The following is a 27,581-nucleotide window of genomic DNA, read 5'->3' on the forward strand; positions in this document are numbered from 1 at the left end:
CAATACCACCTTACTCACTAAAGAATTCAACTTCTGGCTTTGTGCTATTTGTGAGCGGGAAGCCACAGAAACTGGTTTGTGTTGTGATGCAGAGGAACTTGCTCGCAGAAACTCTATCTTAAAGAAGAAATAGAAAAACATTGTTTCTAAGAAATAAGCTGAATGAGACTCCTCAGAAACAAAGGACACGCAACTTCTGCTAAATGGCCATAATATTTAGAAAAGAATGTCCTGAAGAGCAATGCTTCTGATTTGGCCCTTCCTTCCATGCTACTCATTTCATCATAATAAAAAAAAAAAATTACATCTAATGTCACCACTTTTTATGCTGAGGCCATTACCTTTTCTAATGGTAAGTTCAAAGAAATAAAATTTTGCTTCCAAAAATAAATCACTGAGATATGTAACATTCTCATAAATTAGCAATTTAAAAAAATGTACACTCTGTGCTGAATGTGCTTACTTTCAATGTCCTTGGCATTGCTTAAGAGCTATAAAAAAAAAATCACAAACATGGCATTCTCTGCATGACATCTTGCAAAAATCCTCTAGAAAAGCATCAACTTTCTACCTCTATCAATTAAACAACCTATATTCATGGAGGTAGTTGCTGAGAGTCCACTGACAGGTATTGAGGGATTCTATATAATTGTTGACAACTAAGGCAGTGATAATGCAGGAAAAACAGTGTCTGTACCAAGTTTCGAGCATACTGAAAACCTTACAGATTTCCTGCTGTTTACCTGCATTTTTCCTCCTCCTGTCTGTCATGACTAATTAGTTTCATGTCCCTTGGGTAATATAATGGTAATTAAATTTCAGAAACAATGGGGAAAAGCGGCAAGAGATTTTTTGCAATGCAGTTTAACAGTAAGTGACACATACCAACCTTCCACCACCATGTACAAACACTGTAGGATTTCCTTGTGACATTCCCAACTGTAAATCCTAATACATCATGCAAATATCTGTTCAGTAAAATTCAATGAATGATACCACAACTGGATGCTTACAAGCAGCACTAAAATGGGCAGCACCTAATGCAAAATTTAAGAAGATTCTTCAAAGAGCTTGGAGACAATTTGTAACTAAACAGTTTTATTGACCTTTTTTTTCCCAAAATAAAAAACACAAAATAACCACCAAGATTAAAGGCCATAGACAGCATTAACCAAATGAACCAGCCACTTGGTTATAGTAGCTGATAACTAGAACAACTGGATATTATTGCATATACCTCAGGTTCATTTATATATCCGTTACAGTTTGGCAAAATTACAATCATATAGTAGCTTTGGTTGTGTGAAACCTAATAGCAATACTTACTTAAAATGGGACTGGTTAACATTTTATGACAACAGATATTTATCTCATCTTAGTCTTGACACGTCTTCTCTCATTCATTCTTTTCCTCCACACTATTCGTTATCACTGACCAAGAATTAAGGAGACGTATTTGCAGCCATCATTAATAGCCCTTCTTTATCACCATATGGTGATGAATCTTATAGGGGTAGGAATCTGTCACTTGCTTTCCTTATAGAAGTTTGTAGAGCAGCATCTCTTTCCATGCTGGGTGGCTTCTACCATCCTGTGGTAGCATCTGCTGAGAATTAGTCCATTCAGAATGCAAATATGTAGAGGTGGATATGGCTTTCAGTCCAAAGTCTTTCCTGACCTACAGTACTGGGGTTTGACTGTACTGCCTTGCCTCTGAATACACAAACAAACAAACAAACAGCTTTTCACATCGGTATGCTGAGCTGCCAGCATGAAACAATATTAATGAACCTAATGCACAATACTACCTTGGTTACAGAATTGTGCCTGAGACATTGTACAAGATTGCATGTGTATCTTCTACAGTCTATGTATCTTAGTTTTGGTCTTTTAAAAAATGCTCTCATCCTTATGTAACCTAGTGTAACACGGTGGCTTTGGAATAATGGTTGATAAAAAATCACAAACACACAGACCATTTAAAAACATTTGGAGGCTTTTTTTTTCTTTTCTTGCACCACTTGTGCAGAATTCCTGCCTTTCTGCCATCATTTTGCCCCCAGTTTTCTGGGAATACCTACTTCCGGGGAAATATATGATCTACTTCAAAATAATCTAACATTTTGAGTTCTAACTGGGAAAAGCTATAAACCAATTTAGATCAAACTGAAGTGATCTTGTGTGTGAAGACCTTTCTTCATTTACAAAATGCTGTAAGATTAGACAACTCCTACTTGTTTGTGCAGCCCTTTCGTTTGCTTGCACTGAAGCAAAAAGGAATTCAGCATGAGGAATGGCTGCATGGTTAAGATCCCACAGAACAAGGTAACTGCCATGCAGTAATTCAAATGCAAGCAGTGTAACTGCTTTTTGTATTCAGATCCATACTTGTATAAGGCTATAAATTAATAAGCCCTTCTAAATGATTTTAGAAATATTCTCTTTGATCTAGACATATAAAACCTCTGAATACTTAGAATCACTAGATTTTGCATGGCCCACATAGTCATAATTATTTGCACTTACATGGCAAATATTAGAAATACATTTGCCTGCAGTTGAATAGGTAATTATACTGCCTATTATTCAGCTGAGCAAAGATCAAGCACTCTATATCTTGCAGTTATTGGATCTTATTCTAACCCTTTACTTTAGAAAGGCGAAATAACCATCTAATTATATTACCAGTGCACAGTACTTAGTTTAAAAAAGACAACCTATTCTAGGCAACTAGATTTTTTCCTAAGATAACTTTTTATGAGATACTCTAAAAGTGGTCTCTTATGACTGAAGATTGTCTATTTCACTAGACTCGCATAGTAAAAATAGTTAAAATCTAATTACAAAGCTGCTACGTGGTTATTTTGTGGTCTGTAAAATAAAACAGTATCCAGAATTTCATCTGAACAAAACACACCAGACAGTATAAAAATATTTCCCAATTGGAGATTGAAACATTAATGCTGGATTTTTTTTTTGTATAAAAAGAAATGTAATAATGGTAGACATTTATCTGCTTACTAGCCAAAAATATACATATGACTTCAAGGAGCTGTTCCAGGCTCACTTTCAGTGAGCTTGTGCTTTTGACCCTAGCAATAATAAATGCACATGTGGAACAAAGTTTCCTGAAAACCCAAACTACATCTTATTTCTAACAATAAGACTAATGTCTGACATTGGCTATGGATTTCCACTTATTTGCTTTGTTCAGGCAACTACAGCAGAGGAATTCCAGAAGCACCACTTCCGCTTTGAATGATGTTTATTCAGTGCAACATCTTCCTTTTCTCTTTCTTTTTTAACTCGCTGGTAGTGATCTTCTTCCTTTAAATACCACACAGGCGGCCAGCGATGCCTCTCAAAATATTCTTGATTATCTGATTAAAAAGAAACAATCAAAAAACCCCCCCAAAAGCCAGTAAGATACAGAAATGCCAGAAATGTTTGCAAAAACCTCTGCTGCTAATCATTTACCCAGTCTCTAAGTTAGCTGGCTTATTAGTCACAGGGTGAAAAGACTTTGAAAGCAGTTGCACTCCAGAGGCCTTAGTCCACCAAGAGTGCAAAAAACCCAAGTCCTTTACAGAGTGCATTTTCTATTGTGGAGCCTGAAAATAGCTCTGTTCCTTTTAGCATTACTGAAATAGGTATAGAACATAATGCCTGACCTAGAATCAGGCTAATGATTATGACCTTTCTTTTACAGATAAGAAGAATTTATGAATGCTACTCAAGATAGTGCAGAGGTTCAGTCTCATGGCTTAGCTATTTGAGCTCATCTTTGCCTTCACGTTTAATCAACTAGGTTGGGAGAAAGAAGGGGAAACCTCATGAAAATTTGGGGAGAAAGTGGCCCATACCTGAAGATTTAGCCTTGATTTCCTTGCGGAATTTGGAGCAAACACTGTTGTAATTGGTGCAGATATAGTGCAAGCACCAAGCTGCCAGCTGGTTAGCATTGTGAAACTGTAAACAAAAACAAAAAGCTTATTGTTTCCTGAGGTTATCATTCATTTTGCATCTCAAATTAACAACTTGAGCTAAATGGTCCACAGCACTCTCCCAAGCATACAGGGAAACTTTAGAGACTGAAATGGACTCTAGATGCCCTAGACCTTGTTGCACAATTCTGCTGGAACAAGCAGTGGCCCAAAAGGCTCATCAGTAGATGCTCAGCATGTGCAGCATCTGGCAAACTGGATTCAGTCCCATACAGGATCTGAACCCAAGGCATGCTGGACCTGAATTTTCTGGTACGATAGTACCACTCACATATCTCCTATCAGTTACTGCAAACCATGTTCTGAAGTAACTCCTGGGAAAACTATGCTTGTTGACAGAAATCAAGTATTACTGAAAGCTCGATACAAAATTTGGTACAAGCTTCCAATGGTAGTAAGGAAGCACAGCTATAATGCAAGTCAGATTGTGTAGCATGTGTATCTATTTTGGTGTTCTGACTGTCTACTATGATCTCAAGTTATAAACACATCTTATTGATGTCGATACTGGGCACAGAAGATATCCTAACCATAGTTAAACATATTACTTCTGTCTTCAACCAGGAGGAAAAAAAAAAAAAATAAGAAAAGAAAAGAAAGAAAAGGAAAAACACCCTTCATAAAATTGAAATTAACTGAGCTGCCTTTTCTTGGAAGGGGTTCAGTCCTGGTTTTGCAACAGCATCATAGCTATTGCAAGAGAGGCACCTGAAAGCAGCTGCAGAAGTCTTGCCTGGTGGCCAGCTTGTGTTGTCTTTCAGTGCTACTTAAACCCCAGACTTTAAGACAAGCTGCAGCCAGACTCATCACTAATGTGAAATCAAGAATAATAAATTTTAAAAAATACTTTAGCTTGTATTACTGTATCTGGAAGACTGCCATAGCACTCCTTCTGGAAAACAGAGGTATGCAGTTGAACTGTGAGCTGGGGGCTCACTCTTTTCATGGTTTTCGGGACTCAAGAAACATTGGAACATGTTTGAACATAAAATGGTAAGATTTGCACTAATTCTGAACTATTAGGTGACTGGCTCGGAGTAGCCAGTCTAAGTGTCAAGTCTAGGAATACAAAAAATGTTGCCTTTGCAATACAGGTCTAAATATACCTACAAGAACTGAATTGAAAAGAACCCAAGAATCATTCACCATTACAAAGCTGACCAGCTTCACTACACTGCATTTCACATTACTGAAGCACGGCCAAGAGAACATGGAGCTTGAAACCTCCACAATCAAGGAAAACTAAAATATATATTTGAAAGACAACTCCTCTGAGATTACTTAAATAGATGTTTCACCTTTGAACTAATGGAAAAACCTTCTTTAAAATAGAAGATGAAACTAAGTTTTATTGTCAGTCACTCTCAGAACTGCAGACTTTGAGCCACTTAGAAGCAATGCTCAAAACCAGTACGGTGCTAAAAGCAAGTCCTGCAGATGACCAGAATTACCTTTAAAAAACAGTGCACACTGACCTGTGCCAATTCCAAATAGGACAGTACTTCTCCATCTATTGCAATGCCGCTCATGGAGGCTTTTGTCAGCTCTTGTACTGCATGCTGTTCTGTTAGAGGAGAAAACTCATCACTCACATGGGAAACGGTCACATTTCAAGGTCAGATCATCCACAAGTGACAAAGAAACAAGAAGGCACGTTCTCCCTCCTCCTAGTGTTAACTCCAGCATTATGCAAGTGGCGCATTGACCCAGGTATCCTGAGCAACTTCAGATTTGGATGAAGTCAAATTCTGGCCTTTAGAGTTGTGGCTGGAGATTCTGCATCATAGCTATATAAACCGGCTTGCTCCAGTGGAGCACAGTCCATATGAGGATTTACTCCTTTGCCTCAACCCAAACTATTTATTTCTGGTTACAAACACAATTCTCATTTCTTTCTTACAGAAAGTGAGCCTGCAATTAATAACCACTTACAGATAAAGTTCAGCAGCCACTATTCTGTCTCTGGCAGAATTGAGGGGTGCAATATTCAATATAAACTAGAAATCCAGATCGGCTGTCTCTTTTGGGTAATACAAAAGCAGTAGCCAGGTTTTTGGGCAATAGTGCACTTGCCATTGCATTGTGGATTTCTTAACAATTATACCCACAGCACTGATACAGAAAAGATCACTTTAGGCCTTGTTCAGATCCTCAGATTAGCCATTCCTAAGGATCCAGATGAAGGGTGATCAGCTGCCCCAAAAATCACTTCAGTTCAAAAGTCTCCTTAAGCCTTTACTAGAACTGTTCCCTAGGATCTTAGACGATTGAGTGTCTTTTGGGAAATGCCAGCTGATTTGATTCTACTGAATTCAGTTGTTAGCAGTAACCTTTGGACTCAGAATTCTTTCATAAAGAATTAAATAGAATGAAATATTCTTAATACTATATCTATGTTTATGCTGCAACTAAAAAAATAACCAACGTGTGTATAAAATCAGGTAATAACAACTTGGTCTGTCAGAACCAGTGAAGACAAGGTATAAAGTCCTGATGCACAACTGAAGAAAAGCTAGGATTTCATATGTGATTAAATTTTACCTAAATGTTGTCCTGTAAATACATGTAGCTTTGCCCCATCTGTCTCCCAGTTTTGGCCTTGGTCAGGTCTTCAGAACAATGCCAAATCACATACTTAGGCAGAAACAAATAAAACAAACAAACAAACAGAAACCACAACCCCGGAGGTCTGGGGCATGTATGGATTTAATTTTAAAACTAAGTAATACCCTATCCTGCAATTTCTCTCTAAATATGTGATAGAAAAGCTTTTCTTCCTGAAATGAGGGTTGAACTCCCATGTATATACCAAAATATCCAATTCCCATCTAGGCAGTTAAAAGGGATCCAGACAGCATTTCTAAGAAATATCATCATCTATATTAGTTTTGAATTGGCTCAGTTAGTCTCTTAGAATAGAAATGTATAATGGAGTACTTCATTCATTACATAATGGAAAGCCTTGGGTCCATCCTGTTTTCAGGTAAATTAAAAACAACAGAATAGATATTAGAAACCACAGGCATTATATCAATGCTACAGAGAAGGTTTACTCTTTCTTTTTTTAAAGCACAGAATACTTGAATGTTCTGAAGTAGTTTAGCACAAAACTAAAAAAGGCAAGACAAAGGCAAATACACTTTTTAAAGTGAAAATATCAATTTGTACTACAATATTGCTTTCACCAAAAAAAATTATTTATTTTCTCTGACACTTGATAAAATCCTGTGCATTCCAAAACCATTAAAACACATTTCAGCCATTGCAGAAGACACTGCACTGCAGAGGCCACAAATTCTTACCTGCTAGAGCAACCAGGTGAGGAAGGCAAAACCTATTTGCCAATGCGATTAAGTCAAGTGTGTCCAGTTCCTGAGTGGCGGACAGTTGCTTGGTATACAAGTAATCTAAAACTGCTTGCATGGAAGTCTTGTTTATGTTGGGAAGAACTACCTGGAAAAGACATTTAAGAAAAAAAGTCTCTAATAATTGAGAAATTTTCATATAGAGGCCATAATTAATTTCTGCTGCTTTGCTGGACCGACACTTTTTCTCTCTCTCATTTTAGAAATGTGAGGAAAACATTTTTCAAAAAATAAATTTCCCATTAAAGTTCAAGGAACTGTCAACAGGTAAGCAAACCTCCGCAATCAGATCCTTTGGCAGTTTATATATAAGCAACTCGACTAAGTTACTAAATTGGACCCACATCAAACAGTGAATCTGTCTAATGCTTTCTAGCCTGTGAATGGACAGCTTTGTGGGATACATAAAGCCACTGAGCACTTCCCATGCCAAACCTCCCTTGGTAGACTTCTTGAGGAATGCAATCTACTTGCTCATGGCATTCTGTGGATTCTGAGAATAAAATAAACCAAAAGATAACAAAACCCCAACCCCTCTCAGTCTGTTTATAAATAACCATTTCATCCAAGTAAATGATGGTTGGAAGTGACTGAAAACTGAAGAAATAAGTAAAAAAAAAAAATGTAAACCTTTTTTGCCACACACGTGTAATTAAGTGTAACCACTGTGTCATGAAACTACGGCTAGGACAAAAGCTCAACCCTAACTCCATGTCACTGCAGGGAAACCTAAAAGAAGAGGAAGGAGAGTTAGAAAGCCTCACTGTAACCTATCACTGTAGCATCTTGACTACAATTTGCACACACAATCACTCCTCTAAAGAACAGGGTAAAACTGATTGTTGCAGGGCTCAAGATTACTGCAAGTAAGTCTGCTTTCAATGCCCAAGCTAGTCGATCTCACTAATTAGCAATTTGTAACGCACATCTTCGTAACTCAATAGATGCTGGCACTGAAGAATGCAACATTGTATTCTGAAGAACTTGTAAAAAAAATGGCGGAGCAGAAAAATAATAAAATTATGATGAGGAATTAAATGTGCATGCAACTTAATCTGACAGCTTGGAAGCAGTCAGCACATCCTTCCTGCTAGATAGGGTTAGTTGTGCCACGTAGCTGGTCATTGGCCTTCGGGGGCTTGTGAATTTTTCTTCCAGCTCTGCCTGGATGGGTGGGATTCAAACGTGGATCTGTTAGTGCTAAAGCGTGAACCTCGTACACGTATCAACCACTCTGGGAAGTAGCTCTGTCCTCCAAGTAAGAGGAGCTAGTTGTGAAACTCATTCATTATTAATATATTTTTGTTAGTGCAGAGAACAGTAAATTCAGTGAATGAGGTTATAAAATGTGGTGTCCCCAATACAGAAAAAGTAGTAAGTAAAAAGTAGATGGTTTTATTTTTTTGGAAAGCAGTCAAAGGAAACCATTCAATTCATATCTACCTATATTTTAAATCTTCCAAAAGCATTACCGATTGCTTTAAACTCTGCAAAATGGAAGCTAAACATTTTAAATTAGAAAGATGATCTAAGACTGTTAAGTTAATCATTAAAAATGGGCTGGTAGGAAAAAAAATGTATCTTTTTCATTGCCAAATGTTGCTTACTAGAATCAAACTATGTATTTTTAATGAACCACTTGTCGAGCTTGCCGCTGGGAAAGGAATTATGCTTACAGCTGTATTGGAAGAAGCAAGAAAAATCTAAATAGAACAGAACCTTCCAGAATATTAAATACAAAAAACCCTGAGCTCTTCACATGAACGAGACCCCCAAGTATGAAAAGGAAAAAGAAAATCAAAACAAAAATCAAAACCTGGGTATGGATAAGACGCAAGAAAAAAATATTAGCAGAGTACTGAGAATCTGAAACACAGACCATGAAGGCACCTGAAAATACAAGGCTTCTGCTGCAAAATCTTAATCCAAAGCATTGAGATCTTTTATACTGTACTTTATACCTGCTTTACTCAAGAGAACAAGCTGATGCACTAGAGAATCTGAGCCTGGTTTCTACTGAAGTACTGTGATGTCAGCCTCTTTTTCTAGTTTAACACTCCATGTTCTTTAACCATTTTTTCCCTTTAATTCCTTCCTCAATGTCTCTGCTCCAAGTATTCTCCGTAATGCTTCTCACTGTATAAATTTATATTCACAGAACTTATTTTAAAGAAATTCACAAATCCATATTTAATTCTTTCCCCTATATTTAATATTTTAAAGGTTTTCAGGTTTAAAACACACCCTCCAGCATTGGAAGAAGTCCCATGCCTTGCAGAAAAGATGTTATTCTCCTAGGCATCCTAATTTAATGCCTGTAGAAGAAAAGCATCCCAGGTCTGCAAGGGAAGAATAAAGAATTATTGCAGGGATTATTGCAGCCCTTCAAACAGATACAAAATGATGCTTCCATCACCCTAAATCCATCAGATATTATAAGTAAAATGGACAAAAATGGACAAATACCTCACTGTTTGAGCTTTCAATAAATGATCCTCCAAACATAGCAGACATCCATTCACAGCTACATATCAGCAGCGGCTTGTGGGCATTTATAGTTCCATCATCCAATTTAAATGTCACATCTGCCATGGGAACAAAGAAACAGGCATGCTGCAAGTCTGCATTTAAAGTGAAACTGTGTCTCAAAAAAGTCTGTTTCACCTGCACATTGTTAACAAAGGACTTTTTTCACTTCCGATGACCCCCACCTCAAAGATAACTCTAGCATTTTATATAGTTAAATAAAAAGTCTCACTTAAAAGGGGGATATTGGACATTCAACACTTTGGAAAATTGGGTCACTTATTTAAAAGCTTGTGTGTAGATTTTGAGAAAATCCCGGATGTAGATTTTCAGCAGAATCCCAGGTTGGAACAGTTGGCCCTGAATAACACTATAATTTTGGGCTCACCCCTCCTCTCAGAACAATGTAAGCTGTCACAGTTTTTGAAGCCAGTGAAGTAACAGTAACATGAATGAGAGAAGAATTAGTGCTTTTCCTGTTAAAGCATGTAGTTACTTACCAGAAAATGTCCCTTTGCAAAGGCACTCTTTTATCCTATTAGCTTTTCTGACATGAAATGCTTTCGTAATCTCTTGATTCATGAAGGCTTCTTTATTCATAATATTCTCCACCATCATTCGCAAATCAAATACTTCCAAGATTTCAGCAATCTGAGCCAGTCTTGTGAGATCTTTTTCATTTTCATCTAGTTGCCCTGTGTATAAAAACTGCAAAACAGTTTTAAAAGGTCTGGCCTGCACAGAGGAATCCATTTTTACCACAGTTACAGGACATGTCCTATTCGAGACAGGATTCACTTGCATTTCTTTATGCACACTAACAAACCCCTTGCCCCAGGATGACAGAGATTTTGCTGCAGAATTTGTTTCACCAGTTTTGAGTTCTAGAATGTTTAAAGAGCCAGTACTTTCTGGTGGAGGACTTTTAACATCAGCAGATTTCAAGGATATCTCATCACTGTCACCATTTGCCTCAAGGTAACTTGTCAGAACATCCTTATTTGTATTTTCTTTCTTACACTGTGTTTCATCCAAGTATGGATTTCCCTCACATTCCATTAAGAAAAGATCATAAAACTTTGAAGAGGAGGTAGCTAGGTAGATCTTGTGAGCAAAAATGTAGTCCTGTTCCTGGAGAACAAACATAACATCTGCACATAGTGGGCTGTCCAATAAATATCCAGCTTCGTTCATGCTCGGAACGGGACACTCAGGAATTCTGATAACCGGAGGAGGGGCTTTTGGAGGTAGGAATGGAGCCTGAAGCAAAGGTTTTTGGACCTTCTTCAGATGAGATTTCCAGAACTGCAGGTGTCTTCTGGAGATCAGGGCAGCTCTAATTGCATTGTCAAACACATCTTTAATCCCAAACTGGTCAAACACACTGGTTTCATAGTACGGTATCCCAAGTTCCTTGGCAACCTCTCTGCCTCTTTCTGGTGGCAAAATGTCTCCTCTTTTTATTGGCCTAGGGTCAAACAAAAAAGAAACCTTCTCACACACAATGGTCATCACAAAGTTACTCCAGAAAGCATAGAATTTTACAAAATGTCTTCATTCAAATGAAACAAAATATAAAATGGAGCACACAAAGCCCTTTGGAAATCTGCAACTGTGACTCCAGAGAGTTTTAGCATAGCACATACCTGTAAATTTGTTTAAGTTTGGTGGTGTCTTTGCAACGTTACTAAAACATGTAGAAATCATTTGCACAAAATGGACTAAGCCTTCTCCATGTTAAAGGGAAATTTACAGTAAAAAAAGTTGATAGGATGCTTGAGAACTTTCATTATTTAAAACACCTCCTATCATCCCTTTCCACTCAGATATTGCCAGTATCTACCAGGCATGCTACAGATATAGCTAAATATGAAATGTGAAATATTTCTTAAGCTTATGTTTTTTAAAGAAAATCGTAGTAGTCTATGACAAAAGTGTAACTGAAGACGCACTTCAAGAGAGAGGCCTGTTTTGGCTGTAGAAGCACTGTGGGAACTCATGAATTTCCAGAGCAGCTCTAGTACATGACACAGGGTAAACAAACCAGAAAAAAAGTCTGGGCTAGGATCCATTTTCCCAACAAAAAAAATCATCTCACCAGAAGACATGGCCCAACAGTGTGCTCTGTGAGCAGAGCATATTGGGCAGACACGAGCTGGCACAGCCTGAACATGCTCCAGACAACAGCTTGCTTTAGAAGCCAGCTAATAATCGGTTCAGGTGGCAGAAGTCTGTGCTAGACATGCAGAGTACTGATTCAATCTTTATTAATGGTGAAATCAGAAAGGAGAATTGGGGCAGAGGAAGAATTTTGAGTTCTGAAAGAACATTTCCTTTCAAAGAGTCAACAAAAAGCCCACCCCCTCCCACACAATGAAAAAATGTTTAATAAACAAACCTATGAAAATCATATTGCCGAGTCAAGAATTTGAACGCGATGCAATGCAAAATTTTCTAAGAGTTCATGAAATATTAATTCAGCCCCTTTACGGAAATTCGTTACAATACAGTCTTTAATTACGCAGTCATGGATAGCATTTCCATGAATCCAGTCTCATTCAAATTCATATCAAAGGAGGAAATTAAAAGTGAGCAGGTAATTGTGGGACTGTTTTGCCCAAACTTGTGAATGCTTTTCTTTTGAATCTGGGAAAAACTTCTCCACAATAATCCCAAACCTTCTTTTAATCTCAGAACTTAAAAAAAATTAATTTGCAACCACTATTTTCTGCCATGATCTAGGTTTACATTTATAAAAAATAATAACCAAGAATTAAGAAAACTTGAGTAGAATCTGTCAGTTTAAAACAGCATCCGACAGTAGTGACAGGGTAGGACATGATACACATGTTCAGATGGAGAAAGACACAAATCAAAACCTGCAGTAATCATTATTATCTCCATATTATCATAGTGTTCAGGCACCCAAACAAGTTTAGATGTCCAATGTACAAAAATACTGTGAGAAACATATAACAATTGTGTTTGTTAAAGAAATAACTAAAACAACAGAGTTAAAAAGAAGGAAGCACATACATTCTCATTTTACAAAAAAACCCTCAGCTCTATCATTTCTCTTTTGAAAGTAATGTACCTGATTACCAAGGTGATTTTCTTAATTCTTATTTTTGTTTAGACTTTACCTTGCCAAAGGCCGCCTGGCTCTGTTAACAGCCTCGAGATCTGCATAGCGGAGATCGAGTTGGCAGCCCACCAGAATGACAGGTGTGCGAGGACAGAAGTGCTTGATTTCTTGATACCACATCGTTTTCACATGATTCAGGGAATTAGGATTAGCAATTGAAAAGCACAGAACGACTACATCAGACCTAGAAAGGCAACAAGAAAATATCTAATTAAAACACGATAAACATGCTTTCTGCTGTGGCTTTACCTATTCTCATCATTCCAGCTTAAAAGCTATCCCAAAACAATGCACTGACACCCAGATGCCAGAATACATGTTGTTCGTGCAGAGGTTTGATAGAAGCTACACATTTCACCACAAAAGCATGGGAGCACAAATCTACATACCAGGGAAGCACTGCCCCTCTATGCTGAGAGATGATCCCTGCACCTATGAACAGAGCACTAAGAAGAGGACTTGCCACTCTACTTTTACACTACAGTTATTCACAGGCTGTCATTGCTCAAGAAACAATTCTGCTGACTGGACACCTAAATTGCAATTCAAAGATCATTTGTGCTTAGGAAATAGAAAGGCGTTATGCAAAACTTCAGAACAGCCACGCTGGCAGACACAGATCACTTCTGAACTTGTCATGGAGAAATACCTTTACTGCACTGTTTTAGATACTGAGGTGGTCTCCTTTGCAATGCCCTTTGCACAGCAATTTTCTGATATCTTTAATAAATAACCTGTTAGAAGGTCAAACTACTGCTGAATGGCCGCTTCTACAACATAGGCAAAAATAAACATTACAATGAAAATAAGGGCAGTAAAGTGTAGAATAGGACAGTGGCTTAAATCAGAGTAAGCATGACAATATTTGAAGGCTTTTACAGGTTTTAAGAAAACAAAGAGTACTTCACTAAATAAACTTGCTTTATAAATTGTAAGTATGAGGATTAAGGTTGACAGTTCATCCGCTAAACCACCACCTCATTCTTGTCAGAGCCAGCACCCCGAGGCAGATAAATGCTTGAATACTTGTATCGGGACATTCCTAACTTGAGGCAATTTCATTATTTATAAACTGGGATGGGATGTTACAAAGCAGTTCTCAAGCTCTTGCGACTCTCATGGGGAAAAAGAAAAAAAAAAAGGAAAGAAAAGAAAAGAATTTTTAAAAGTTGAATTGAAACTCTTAAGAAAAACTGGAGGGGAAGGGACATTTTGAGGAGGCAACTTATTGCTACAGAACTGTCAGCAGGATAAGCTCAGCAATACCATGTCTATGTATCTCTTCTATTATTCTTTAATTTAGCACAAATGTCTTGTGTCTGCAGTTCATGTAATGCATAGAGCAGCAGCAGTGAATCTCAACATCCACCTTTTAAATAATGAAATACCTCCTCCGTACCGCTGCTTTCTGCATTTCACTGAGGACACAGATATATCCAGCAATCTAAAGATAGCTGCACACAGTACGGGTACTGCTGTGAGCATAAATCTGATGCAAGAGAAATGCTCCTGCTCCAAGTTTGTATTTTATATTAACTGCAACACATCCGTCATATCTAGAAACAAAGCCTTTTCAAACTGGAAATTTATCTACTAAATAGCGAAGTGGTAAGCAACTAATACACTGGTCTTCTACATAACTGAGGCAAACATCCTTTAAACTCAAACTTGTTCTATTCAAGGTCACGTAAGAGTAAAACCTAGGCCCTAGAAGACATGTTCTTAGCTCTCAGAAAGGAGAAATCGATGTACAGCTAAGATGAAAAAAAAAAGTGTTACACATATTCTAATATGGTCAATTCTTGTTTAATTCAAGATCGTCAGGACTGCCAGAGAGGCAAGCATTGGCTGGCTGGCTGGTCCTAACTATAAGCACCTTAGAGAGATAGACTGTCTTGTGTCCTTTAGATATTAATACCTAAGCCAAGTAATTGCAGTCACGAGTATCCAACCCTCCTGACTCTACAAACCACAAGACACACACCACATCTCTCAGAAAACCAAAAGGAAACAGAGCTCCAGCAGGAGTTCACAGGCAGGAGATGACAACAACCCCATGCCGGTGCTGCTGCTGCCTGATGCTGGACTGGCCACAGCCATGGGCTCCTGAGAAGAGCCAGGGATGATCTGTTTCCTTGGACAGACAGGCCCAGCCTAGCCAGCAGACTGGCCCCAGCACAGCCCTGCATATGTTACAGCCCTTGCCAAAGCAGTCTCACATTTTTGCCACAGAGCTGCATGTAGTTCTTGAGCAACTCATCACCTCTGATCTTCCCTGGGCAACCATAAGCTGTGCTGGGGAAAGCTGGCTTCTTCACATATAACTCACAACACACATAGTGTTGCACTAACAGGATACTTCCATCCTACTGCCTTCTGAATGAAGTGAAAAACAGAATAAAGAGGTAAACAGATGTGATTTGCATATTATTTATCCTGTCTTAAAACCTAGTCTTCCCCATAAAATGAATATCCTGAGAGTTCTGTACCGAACAGGGAGAAATAAATGGCCCTGTGCCATAAACAGAATAGGTGGGAAATCACTGGGTAGCGAGAGTTCACATGCTGAACCTGCAGCACTACAGCTGAGTCTGCTAGCTCACAAAAGATATCCACCTTATCATAATAAATTAAGCTTTCATTCAAGTCATAAGCATGATTTGCACTATTAGTACAAACTGGAGACAGTAATGTATAAGGTAAATTAACTGTCTACATAGGACTGTGAACATTTGGGAAAAACCGCCCTTTAGAAATTTTAATTAAAATACCTACCATTCCTTTTAATGTCAAAGGCACATTCACAACTTGCTAATGCCTCAGTATAAATTTTGGGTTGACATTTGTTCATAAAAGCTAAAACCTGTCAGGTTAAAATAATGCATTAATATTTCCCAAACATTAAAAATGTACCCACATTATTTTAATATTCTCAGGGAACTTAAAAGCATAGGATTTAAAAAAAAAAAAAAAGAATTTATTGCCATTTTGGTGTGATTTGGTTACTTGGAGAATGAGAAAGGATTAATATAGTTTACTTCTGCTTTCTTCTTTCTCTCTGCAGCAACTTATTCACAAATACAAGCTGTTTTTTTTCTAAAAAGAAATTTCATAACCATTTCCCAGTAAAATTCAAGAATGATTCAAGAAATATTTTCACAGACTAGAATACCAAAAAGTGCTTTAGAACTTCACCATCATATTCCTCCTAGAGCACTATCCAATTGAGATGGGCAACAGATACGGGACTCTTTGCATTTATCCTTGTTAAATACAACAAAAGCATAGGATTACTCTCAATGGGTATACTGATGGTTTGACACTGAGGTATCACAAGAAACAAAGATAAGTATTACAAATAATTCAGCAGAGAGAAACAGTAGTTTGGATATCAAACACATCGTCTTGTAGATTCAGTGGTACATGTTGGATATGCGTAACTTACATTCTGCTTTTCATAAATTTATCAGAAGAAATTATGAATCATCTGCTCTTATTATTTGAAACATCTGAACATACTTAAGTATCGCCAAAACTCATAACTTCTGTGTGACTTGCTCAACCACCAGTGAAACACTCTGCATCACCACCGTAAGAAAACAGGTTTCTTTCTACTCACTGGGGCTCCAGACAGGGGAGAACACAATGTAGATGTGTGGGACTTGGCAGGTGGAAAAGGGGAACAGATTCTGTCAGATGGGGGCAAATCAACCACCACTCACATGTTTGTCACTTCTTGGCTGATCAAACTCCTGCACTGGAGACCCACATTAAAGTGTAAGACCACTTCAAATGCTCTCCTTGGAATCTCAGAAATAATTCCAAATGCAAAACACACACATCTGAAGACAGCCCAGCTTTGTCTAAATATAGTTATGGACTACCTACGGGATGCTTCTGCGGGCAAAGAAGGAGCCTGGCCACCATTCCAAAAGCAACCCAGTAACGTAGGTATTAGCTCAATGTATTCAGCGATATTTTGCCAAACTTGAATAAGAAGAACTTTTGATGGAAGCAGCCACCCCTTTTTAGATTTCAGAGAATGAAGAGAAACCCTCTAGAGAATGAAATCTCTGGCAGGATTCAGCTCATGATGTGCTGCCATCCTGTGAGCTCCTAGTGGGTGAGTTATGAACTGCGTCAGACGTACGGAGAGCAGTCCAAGTCATTGCTGAAAAGCAAGCGCTCTCAGCAGTAGTCAGGCTGCAGGTAACCGCTGTAACCATCTGGAAGTTACTCTGCAATCACTACAGTGAGAAACTCATAAGGTAGGAGAGAAAAAACAGTATATCAGCTATGTAACAAGCCTTTCTGATGGAGCTGTTAGAAGCAGCAAAGAAGTTAATGTTTTCTAACTACAGCTATTTCATGTAACAGAGCACTCAACTGGTTTGAGATGGAGATTTTGAAAGACTCATCTGCTTACATGCTATGTATGTTTCAAAGCTGGTGTAATGAGCTGCTCTGCAGATGTACCTACACACCACATTGCTGATCCTTCTCTCAAAGAGAAACTGCTACATGATTTTCCATCTTCCTTAATATTCTTATTTTAGACACAACTTCAAGAAAAGAGCAACATTAAATGATTATCTCATATATTCCACGGCAAGTATGTTTAAAAATTTAATGTTTCATAGTCTGAATCTAGAGTTACGTACTGTGGTGCTGGCTGCAGATACGCTGATGGGAGTTATGTCTCACTAAAGAAACAGGCTGCCTTCTGAAAGGTACACACCGTATTACCTAGGAAGGAGTTGTTCCCTCTGGTTTATAACCTACAAGTTACTGGGAAAAACCGCTGCATGCAAGAATCACTGGTCATGTGTATGGGGTATCATTTGCCATATTGTCATGGAATAATAACTGTTGGGTTTGGAAAGGCGAAGAAATAAAGCTGTGAGGAATACAGAATGTGAAGAAGAAATGTCTCTGATCTGGAAATCAATGCAAGGAAAGAGGGAAAGGAGGAAAACTGAACTGTATTGCCATGCTATTCTCGTCTTTTAGAAGAAAAGTCAAAAGTACATATTTTGTTTTAGAGAGCTTAAACAAGACTCAAGAGTTAAATCTGACAGAATCAGTTTAAGGATAGACAAATTATATTTTGGTTGACAAGAAGTCTGTTGCAAATATTTAATCAAATCAAACTTTAAGAATAGACTTGGGAGGGAGGGAAAAAATCCAGCTGATTTCTCCCTATATAGTCTTTATTTTTCCCTATTTTTAGATATCAACTTTCTCTGAGAAGAAGCAAGATTGAAGCAAGATAGTTGATTAAAATTTTAGAGAGCAAATAAATTGGTAGAGGTTCAGACTCTCTTGACTTTACCAGAACAGCTAATCCTTAGATATTTATTTATCAATAAAAAGTTGGTTTGTTTTACTCTTTCTGCCCTCATTTTTTCCCCTACGAATGTCCCATAATTTCCCAAGGTTCCTCAGAGACCTGCATCACAGCTGAACTTATCCCACTTGAGACCAGAATTTGAGAAGAGCTCTCTCTAATGTCAACCTGCATAGTCCTTCAACCACCCAAAAGGGTGTGTAGGGCAGCAGCCTGAGTGCAAATACCAACTCCCAAGTTCACACACACAGTAGGTTCAGGCAGTAGAAGGCCATCTAAGAATTAAATTGAGAAGGCTGAACAAAATCCTGCTACATCTCCATGTCAATCCAGATACATTTTGAAGAGAGAGATTCACTCAGTTATACAACATTTTTCATGCAAGCATCTCACTGAGCTGAAAAAAAAATGTGCAGATAAGCAAGGCTGATAATGTTTTAACTGGACTCAGTTTTTAGTAAATGCAGTTGCAGCCATCACATGAAATGAGAAGAAATTCATTGAGTGACTGGTGAGCATAACAAAATGACCTGAAGCCACAGGACTTATGTGCACACGCTCAAAACAGATGAGAGGCTAGGAAAACTGAAATGCAGGGGGTGCCTGGCATGTGAAGAACTGAAGATATCCAGGTAAGGCAGGGCAAGACCATGCAGTGCCCTGGATGTGAGCAGGAGAATCAATTAGTTCTATACTTTACCGACAGCAGTGAAGCTTCTTAAGTACTGGGGTAATGTGCGAAACTTTCAAAATGCCCTGAAATATATTCAGATTTTGTGGTGAGTAGCATGCATCTGTTTCTAAAATATCTGTAACGTCATTTTTAGTAGGAAACAACAGTAATAGAAAGAAGATATAGCTACCTTTAAGAAAATTGCATATTTCAAGACTGTGCTTCAAAAGTGGAAAGAGTTTTCCTACACACTCCTTACAAACAGTATGTCATTCTTAAATGTTAAGCATTTCAAAATCTCTTCTCTTTCCTTTGAGGTGTTCATGGGAAAACAGTGGTGCATTTACAGAGAATGAAATGAAGTGTTTTGATATCACAAAGAATGATTAGAATACATCATTTTTCATTGCAAAAACCTCTAAGAGCTACTCTTTTTGTACAAATGCCTGACCAGCAACAGTGCTAAAGAGAATACCAAAGTTGTCTGGAACGATTTAATAGGAGGAAAACAATTTTATTTTTAATTTAAAGCACTACTTACAGAGCCTTGGAATTTGGATTATTTTATTGCTGGTTATAAGAAGTAAATTCACCCATAATTCTGGTTTAGCATTTACATATCAAAATTTCCATTTTAGTGCTAAATGGAACTTTGCAGCTGAAACAGGCTGCCTGCAAGGTACCTGAGCACAATTCTGGGCCAAATTTTGCCAGTAGACTTGGTAAAACTCCCTTTGGAATCAGGTATGTTTGCACTATACACATCCACCATAAAATACCAAAATGTGTATTTTCCTCCCCTGGAGCAGAGATCTCAACTACTGCATTTCTAACCCAGGATCAAAAATTCCATGATAAATAGAATTCTAGAGATAGTTAATTGAGACTGAAATACTAAAATATTCTTGTGTATCACATGCAAAGTTAGGGTTTATAAAAATAAGACACAAAGCCTGAACACCAAATCAATGGAGAAGGATGAAAGACAATGACAGAGCAAGAGAAGGTACAGGGGTAGCTGGAACACATCTGATCAACGCGAGGCACACATCAAAACTCATGATATCATACAAAGGGACTGATAAGAATATAGCCACAAATGTTTTTGTAAGACATATCTCAACCGACTGCGGTGCCTGGACAGCAGTCAGAAAATAAAATAATGAGAAACAAATTCACAAAATGATGGAAAAAACAGAAACATAGGGAAAGGTGGGCTTTTCAAGCTTTTTTTCTATTATTGTAAGGAGGCAGTTTACTGATGAGATCTACATGCTATCTGTCTACAGAGAGCCAACTAACTTTCAAGAAAGATACTGCAGAAGAATAAATGAAAGAATAATTGAACACTATCTTTACTCCCAGTCCCATTCTCTAAAAAAACACAGAAACCAATGATCAATCAGAAAAACTTACTGAATTTAAAAGTAGAAGAGATTTAGTCAAAACATCATCTAAAGCAACATATTTAGAAGAAAGAAATTATTTCAAGGTAGGTGAGGGATGTAAGGATGAAAAAAACCAAACCAAACCAAACAAGCAAAAAAAAAAAAACAAACCTAAACCTACAAAAAAGGAAAAAAAAAGAAAAAGGAAGATCCAAAGCTAGGTTCCAAAATTCAGTAAAAGCACCATTCCTTATACATACTGATGAAAAACACAGATAGGAAGCCAGGGACAAGACAAAGAGGCAAAAATCCAGAGTAGATGAAAGAATTATAGGGTCTGGTTTGTATGCAGTATGAGAGTGACTCCTGAAGTCACAGAAGACATGAAAACTGAACATTAACAGATGCTAGATGCATCTCTTTCTCTGGCGAGAAAAGATGGATTTTCATATTTTTTTGCTTTCTTGGGGCTATCACCAAAACCAGCCTCCTCCACTTTTTTTTTTTTAAATTTATAAAAATTGGCAAGAAATTTTAACTGACAATTTGATGTCACAAAGTTATTGATAAGAGCTCAGTTTAAAATAGTTAAATCTGGTTATGCAGAGTGGTTTCCATATGAGATGTGTGGGAACGGTTCAAAGCTGCACCAGGGGAGGTTTACACTGGACATGAGGAAGCATTTCTGTACCAAGAGGGTGGCCCGACACTGGAACAGGCTTCCTAGAGAGGTGGTTGATGCCCCAAGCCTGTCAATGCTTAAGAGGCATTTGCACAATGCCCTTAATAACATGCTTTGACTTTCGGTCAGACCTGAGTTGGTCAGGCAATTGCCCTAGTTGATTGTTGCAGGTCTCTTCCAACTTAGTTCTATTCTATTCTATTCTGACTGTTTCCTTTGTGTGAGGAAATCCAGATTGAGATTCTGAGAACCCTGGAGCAGAAAAAACCTCAAGAAATCTACCTAGCACCTATTCACAATGAAATAATTCACTAAGATCAAGATTTTGATGGAGAGTCACTTTCCAGGTTTCGCATTTCCAAAAGATTCTGATGTTGCTTTGCAGTATTTTAGCATAGAGCCCAAATGCCCTCTTTCCACTCAGCCACTGACTTAGGAAAGCAAGGAAAAAAGGAAAATTATGTAATTCCACAAATAATATTTGATACATACTTTTTCACCCCAGTCAAGGAAGGAAATCATCATCACTGTTCTTTAACAAAAAGAAACAGAAAACAAAACAACCCTAAAAACATCGATGGAAGTCTCCAAATATCAGTGATAAACCCCTATGTTATGGACCCTTTTCAGCAGCGTTTCAAAGGTATATTTCTATGGATTCAATTACATTGAAGTAACTGGTTAAGGGAATTGTAATCACAGAAAAAGATGAATGCACGTGATCCTCTGTGTACATACAATACCCACAAATACAAAATCCATTCACAAGAGAGGAAATACTCTAAACATATTAATATTTGAAGAGGGTCTGTCAGCAGTCTCACAGCAAGGCTCATTCACATTTGAAAGTCATGACGAAAAAGCTGTTTTCTGTCCATGCTGTATGAACAGATTTTGTTTGGTCTACAGCTCATATTTAAGTTGCAAGTAAATAAATCATCCTAGCTGAATTAACTGACAAACCAGATTCATGGTATTGAGAATAAATATTTGATTGGGACTGAATTAAGTCTTTGCAGATTTGTGCTCATGTTTACGCATATTAGAGTTGCATGTATCAAAAACCAGGATATATAGGATATTAATCAAATTGTGGTTAAACATGTTTACCTGAAAAAATTAAAAAAGGATGCCAAAGGAAAATAAGTGCAAGCCAGTCTTTATCCCATTTTGCTTTTAGAATTAGTTTGAACACAATGACATGTTGACACTTCCCTTCAAAACCAGATTGGACAGAAGGACAGAGGATAATGAATCCTGACAAGCTGAAATGTAAACTAAGATGTTTTCATGTCTTTATACATGCAAATGTGCATTCCAGGGAAACTGGTACATAATAACAACTTGAGCTTTATATGAAGTTCCCACCTTATTTGAGGGCTTAGAGAATACGACAGCACTGAGACTAGATTGTTGGTAAACAAAGAGGTGATTAGGAGCTGGAAATCAATACACTAATCATAACAAAGACATTGTCATTTTAGAAAATTTTTTAGTTATTTTGTATCAAATGAAACCCTGTGAGACAATATCAAAAAAATGACTGTTTGGCACCACATAGAGCCTACACTGACCTGAACAGGATACTTCCAAAACTAAATCACACTCTAGTCTAAGGAAAAAAAAACCCATGTCACAGTATAAAACTACTGCAAATATTTCCACAAGTCCCTCCAGCCACATTCCCCTCTCTCCCTTAAGCTGTCAGGAACTGTTTCCCAAAGCTCATGGAGGATTGTGATTATTAAACTAAACACCACACAGCAGAATGCAAGCTGGATCTCACTCTCCATTCCCGCATTTTAAAGGATGCCAGTATAAACACTAACATCCTTAGTGGCATTCAAATATGTTTCTTTGTTTCTGTCACACAAAAAATAATGGAAAATGTGTCCCTTTTGCAAACCTCCTGTAACATTTCTATGTGTGAAAAACAAAGAATTAAGAAGGATTTATCTTTGTTGCAAGTCCTATTAACTGTTCACCATGTCACCTATAGCATAATCTATTTATGCAACATTTTGTAAAACTGTATGGAACAATCTTTTCCAATGGGCAGTAGGCAAATTAATGACCTGCTGGTTCTTGTTACACCATATTTAAGACAATTAAAGGTCTTGGCTGAGTTTTTGGCTAAAATAAACCTTCCCCTGCACATGGTTACATTATTATCTGATCCTTCGGACAATCAGAAACATGGGCCACTTGTAGGTGTAGCCTTGAGCAGTTTGGCATAAAATACGCCTCTCACTGTACTGTAAAATTTGACTTATCTATGAGTAAACTGTAGTTCAACATAAAGAGGTGATTTAAAATCAATTCTTATAAATGTGAACATTCAATATTAGAAATTTTAAAATGTGGAAATAGATAAAATACTAAAGAGCTATTTTCAAATGAAGCATTAATACCTTTCAAAACAATGCAGTACCTTATCAGTGCTTACAATTAGGAAATTTTATAACCGAAATTCTATTTATAAAATAGTTTCTTTGGAGTTTCCAGTTAGTTTCTCCATTAACAGACCTGTGCAAAAAGCACTAACGGAACAGCCGGTTTCCAGAATGGCCTTTTAAAGTTGATCAGGGTATAACAAACCTGATTCTATATGGGTTCATTTCTGCTCACATCATAATTGAATCACTGCGTTTATATGCTTAAGCCCACAAGATCTCAAGTTATTCATGTCCTCCTTGGCACTTGCAGGATTAGAATCTAAGTGTGTTGTTTCCTCTCTCCCATCCTGTCAGTAAATGTGAGATCAGAGTTCAGAACATGCCTGATTTTGTGCTCCTAATCTCTAGTAATCTTCTCAGTGACACAGTATCTGTTGCAGAATATCAGGAGGCCACATCAAAGAGGAACAGCTAGTGGAAACCTGAAGTTACATCCATATTTATCGAAGTAGGCTCCGTATGCTGCCAAATGTTAAAACAATATCTATTCATATACTCAAGTAGCACTAAATACTAAGGTCAATGTTACCTTAAAGTCAGTACTTTTCCTCAGTCACAAAGCTTATTTAAAAATAGTACAGCTTGTGTAGCCCAGATTTGTCACTACTTTAGCTGCTGAAGCAAAATTCAAGGTAATTCATGACTCTGTGAAAACACAACTAACACAGTGCCGTACACAAAGGAAGGTTTGTACAAACTGCCACATAGAGTTTTAAAGCGTAAAAATTTAACTGGTGGATTCAACCAACGGAACTCTCTCCAGCAGTTCTAAGGGGTGGAGAACAGGAACGACAGTCATCACGTGTTTCATCAGGTAGCATAAAGAAAAGGAAAACTGTAAGACAGCACATCTTGGCAACATGGAATCCAAAGCTGGGACAGACACGCTACAAAGGGTGTTCCCAGCTGGAAACAAAATAAGGATCTGTCTATGGAAGTTTGACCATTTGCAGTGACTGAAGCAGATATGAAAAGGACCAAGACTTTCCTCAAATGTCTGTCCAAAATCCATCTTCACCTCAGTATTTGCTCAATGCAGGTCATCTGTTCTCATTATATGTGTATTCAAATGTCTCTTACTCAGCTGTTCTGCTATCTGTACTGCCACACCACCAGACCTAACTACCATTGAACAAAACAGAAAAACTATCACTGGCTTCAGTCCTTGTCGAAACAGTGCTGAAGTTATAATATACACACAGGAAAAATCTACATCACATTCATTTTATCATTTGTGGTGGTGGTGTTTGGGTTTTTTGTTTGTTTTAATAATTTCCAGGTTTAATCATTGATTCACTAGCAGACACTTGATACTCATAGAAGCAAAACCTTTCCTTTCCTCAGCTTTAAGAAAATAGAGAAGAACCTCACCTATCATGCAACTGGCTCTGCTCTCAAGAGGTTAGCTGCCCATTCAACATCACAAGTTTTAATAAAATAAATATTTAATCGAGTAGGAGTGATGTTTACCAACATGTCTCCCTATTAGTTGTTTGTTAGGTAGTTATATCATACACTACTTACACAGGCAGGGACTGCTGATGTTCAGTTTTGTAAAACTACAATCTTACTTTGGGGAATGTTCTTTAAAATTCAAAATAGGACAACAGTTTTTGACAGAGCTTAGCAGGCTGTTCAAGGAAATGTAGCATAGTAAAACTATGCTGCTTTTTAAATATTTATATCTTTTTAATCCTTGCAGCAGATAATCCTCTTTGCAGTAGTCAGGAATATGAATACCCTTGATTGTTTTTAAGTCCTTGCTTTTCAAAATTAAGATTTGCAATTTTTTTCCCGCCTTATAATTTTACTACAAGTATTACTTAAAATTTTGCTTGGATCAGTTTACCTTCCATAAGCAAAGCGCCTGTCTTTGTGGTGGTCCCCAAATGTATCCCACAGCCTGAGAGAAACACTCACTTCATCCACAACATCTCTTGAGCGTTCAAGGACCTAGGGGAAAACACACATAACATTCTCTTTCTCTCCATTAAACAAGTACATTTAGAATTGTCCCCATAAGAAGGTCCAAATCATAAGAGACCAAGAGTCTCCTATATATAGTTTTCAGTAAATGCTGTATTTTATAAAACAGGTAAAACATGTATCTTCATAAAAATAGGTTTGATTAAAAAAATCACTTTGGAATGAGAGACTTGGGGACATGCGTATCAGACCACGGCTGCAGTACAGACAGCGCACAAAGTACTTGTGAGCTCGTTGCTGCACCCTGACAAAGAAAGGCTTGCCAATAAATCATAGTACAACCTCGCAGCATGTGCTCTGTATTTTGTACACCTGTAGTCCTTACCTCTTGGCAGACACGGTACTGATCAATGGCCCAGACAGTTGGTACGTGAGTTGCCAGCAGTTGATACTGAGTCAAGGTTGTATTGCATGCTCTTGCACAAATTAGACGAGTCTTTCCCACTGCATTATCTCCAACCACCACACACTTGATAGTTTCAACGTTGGGTCTTTCGTAGTCCATGTCAGCGTCCATTCATCAAAGACTGTAACAAGACATTTAAATTTGTTTTCAACTACTGTGCAAAAAGAATCCTACTTAGAATCACAGCCTTCCACTTCTTAAGAGATGCCTGAAGAAGATAAACTCTTAAGGAAAAACTTGTAGTAAACTGTACCAAAGTAAGCTAGCCGTTCCTTTAAATACCGTCCAGTTATGCAAATGCATGACTATTTTGACCACAGTTGGTTTACGCTGTTCACATGCTATTTTCACTTTGGTTTCTGTAAACACAAGCCTGCTTGCAGGAGATAGATCTTGGTGAAACAAAGACAGCTAGCACAAACTTACCTCTTGCTAATACTTTTTATGCCAAGAAGGAGAAAAGACTGGATACCAGTGGGTTTAACCTGCAGGATTCCAGTATACACCTGCCTTTTGTAATCTTGCCCATTCAGGATTTGATTTAGGGTTGTCCAAACAATGTTGCCAGCAGCAAGTCACACAGATGATTTTAGTTATGTGCACACAATAAGACTGACTTGTAAGATGACTCCAGAGACTCTGTTCTCCGCAAACCACAGCTCCCATCATATCCTGCAGGTATCACACACTCTTAATTTTCCAAGGAAAAGTTTGTACAAATCATGGACTAAAATGGAACAAAAGAGCTCAGCAAGAACTTGCAAATATATTTAGTTATATCTACAAATTATTTTCCATATGACACTGGAAAGTGAAGAGGAGATTTTTTAAGATACTAGCCTCATGGAAAGTTATTATTGAAAATATTAAGTAAATATTCCATGGCAACATATTGAACAAATGCCTGGATATGAATGTAAACTAGAACAAATTTATATTTGAAAAACTAAAACCAACTCCTGCCTGTTTACTATACTCTGTCATTTTCACATGAAGGAATGTGAAAGGATAGTTTGATATATTTGATTTTGGTTTCCTAATGTCTAATAGTCTGCTGAGCAATCAGGTCTCTGCCAGAGACCTGCAATCAAGAAGGGAGAAAAAGGAAAATGCAAGGCGCAAACATGTCCAGGAAGGCTTGCCTAATAATTATTTCTACAAGGAAACCTACAGCAATTTAATTGACAAAACACGGGTCATCATCTGGAGTGAAGGTGTCCTTTTTCCTGAGAAGAAAGAACTACAGATAAAGAAATGAAATTATTTGTTTTAATACCTTTTTTAATATTCACATCTCATTTGCACATAAATATAGAATATATATTAACTGTCAGGCTGTTTAAAATAATAGTTATAAGCTGGTTTGGTGTCCATTTTTCACTGTCAGAGGACGTATGTTCTGAATTAAGAAAAAGCATGTTTAGTAATTACTAGACAAACACTAATTTAAACTGTATTCTTTCATTACTTCAAGTGATGTAAAGCAAGAAACCCAGTGTTAGAACTAAATGTTACCCATTTATTTAAAATGTTTAGCATGGACTGAATGCTAGTAGCTATAATGGCTAAAGTACAGTTATAATCTTTATTTATGTATAGATGG

The 27,581-nt window shown here is 37.6% G+C and overlaps 1 protein-coding gene across 1 annotated transcript; it reads right to left on the reverse strand.

Moving 5' to 3' along the window:
• Nucleotides 1-2,993: 2,993 nt before the first annotated feature.
• On the reverse strand, nt 2,994-26,089 carry RHOBTB1 (Rho related BTB domain containing 1). The gene is made up of 9 exons (XM_065639127.1): nt 25,898-26,089; nt 25,436-25,539; nt 13,039-13,224; nt 10,396-11,363; nt 9,836-9,954; nt 7,307-7,457; nt 5,480-5,568; nt 3,864-3,969; nt 2,994-3,380 (listed from the first exon to the last, which is right to left on the reverse strand). The coding sequence occupies exons 1-9, from the start codon at nt 26,087-26,089 to the stop codon at nt 3,211-3,213; spliced, it is 2,085 nt and encodes a 694-aa protein (XP_065495199.1). The 3' UTR covers nt 2,994-3,210.
• Nucleotides 26,090-27,581: the final 1,492 nt, after the last annotated feature.

Source organism: Caloenas nicobarica, chromosome 7 (genome assembly GCF_036013445.1).
Source record: "Caloenas nicobarica isolate bCalNic1 chromosome 7, bCalNic1.hap1, whole genome shotgun sequence".
In the NCBI taxonomy this organism is placed as follows: domain Eukaryota; kingdom Metazoa; phylum Chordata; class Aves; order Columbiformes; family Columbidae; genus Caloenas; species Caloenas nicobarica.

What these genes read in the sequence shown, in the direction of transcription:
- RHOBTB1 (XM_065639127.1), bottom strand. Translation starts at nt 26,089, where the DNA reads ATGGACGCTGACATGGACTACGAAAGACCCAACGTTGAAACTATCAAG. An exon ending in TTGCAAAGGGACATTTTCTG is followed by an intron (nt 9,955 to 10,395) that starts GTAAGTAACTAC and finishes TTCCCATGGCAG; the next exon opens with ATGTGACATTTAAATTGGAT. An exon ending in TCACCTGGTTGCTCTAGCAG is followed by an intron (nt 5,569 to 7,306) that starts GTAAGAATTTGT and finishes CTCCTCTAACAG; the next exon opens with AACAGCATGCAGTACAAGAG.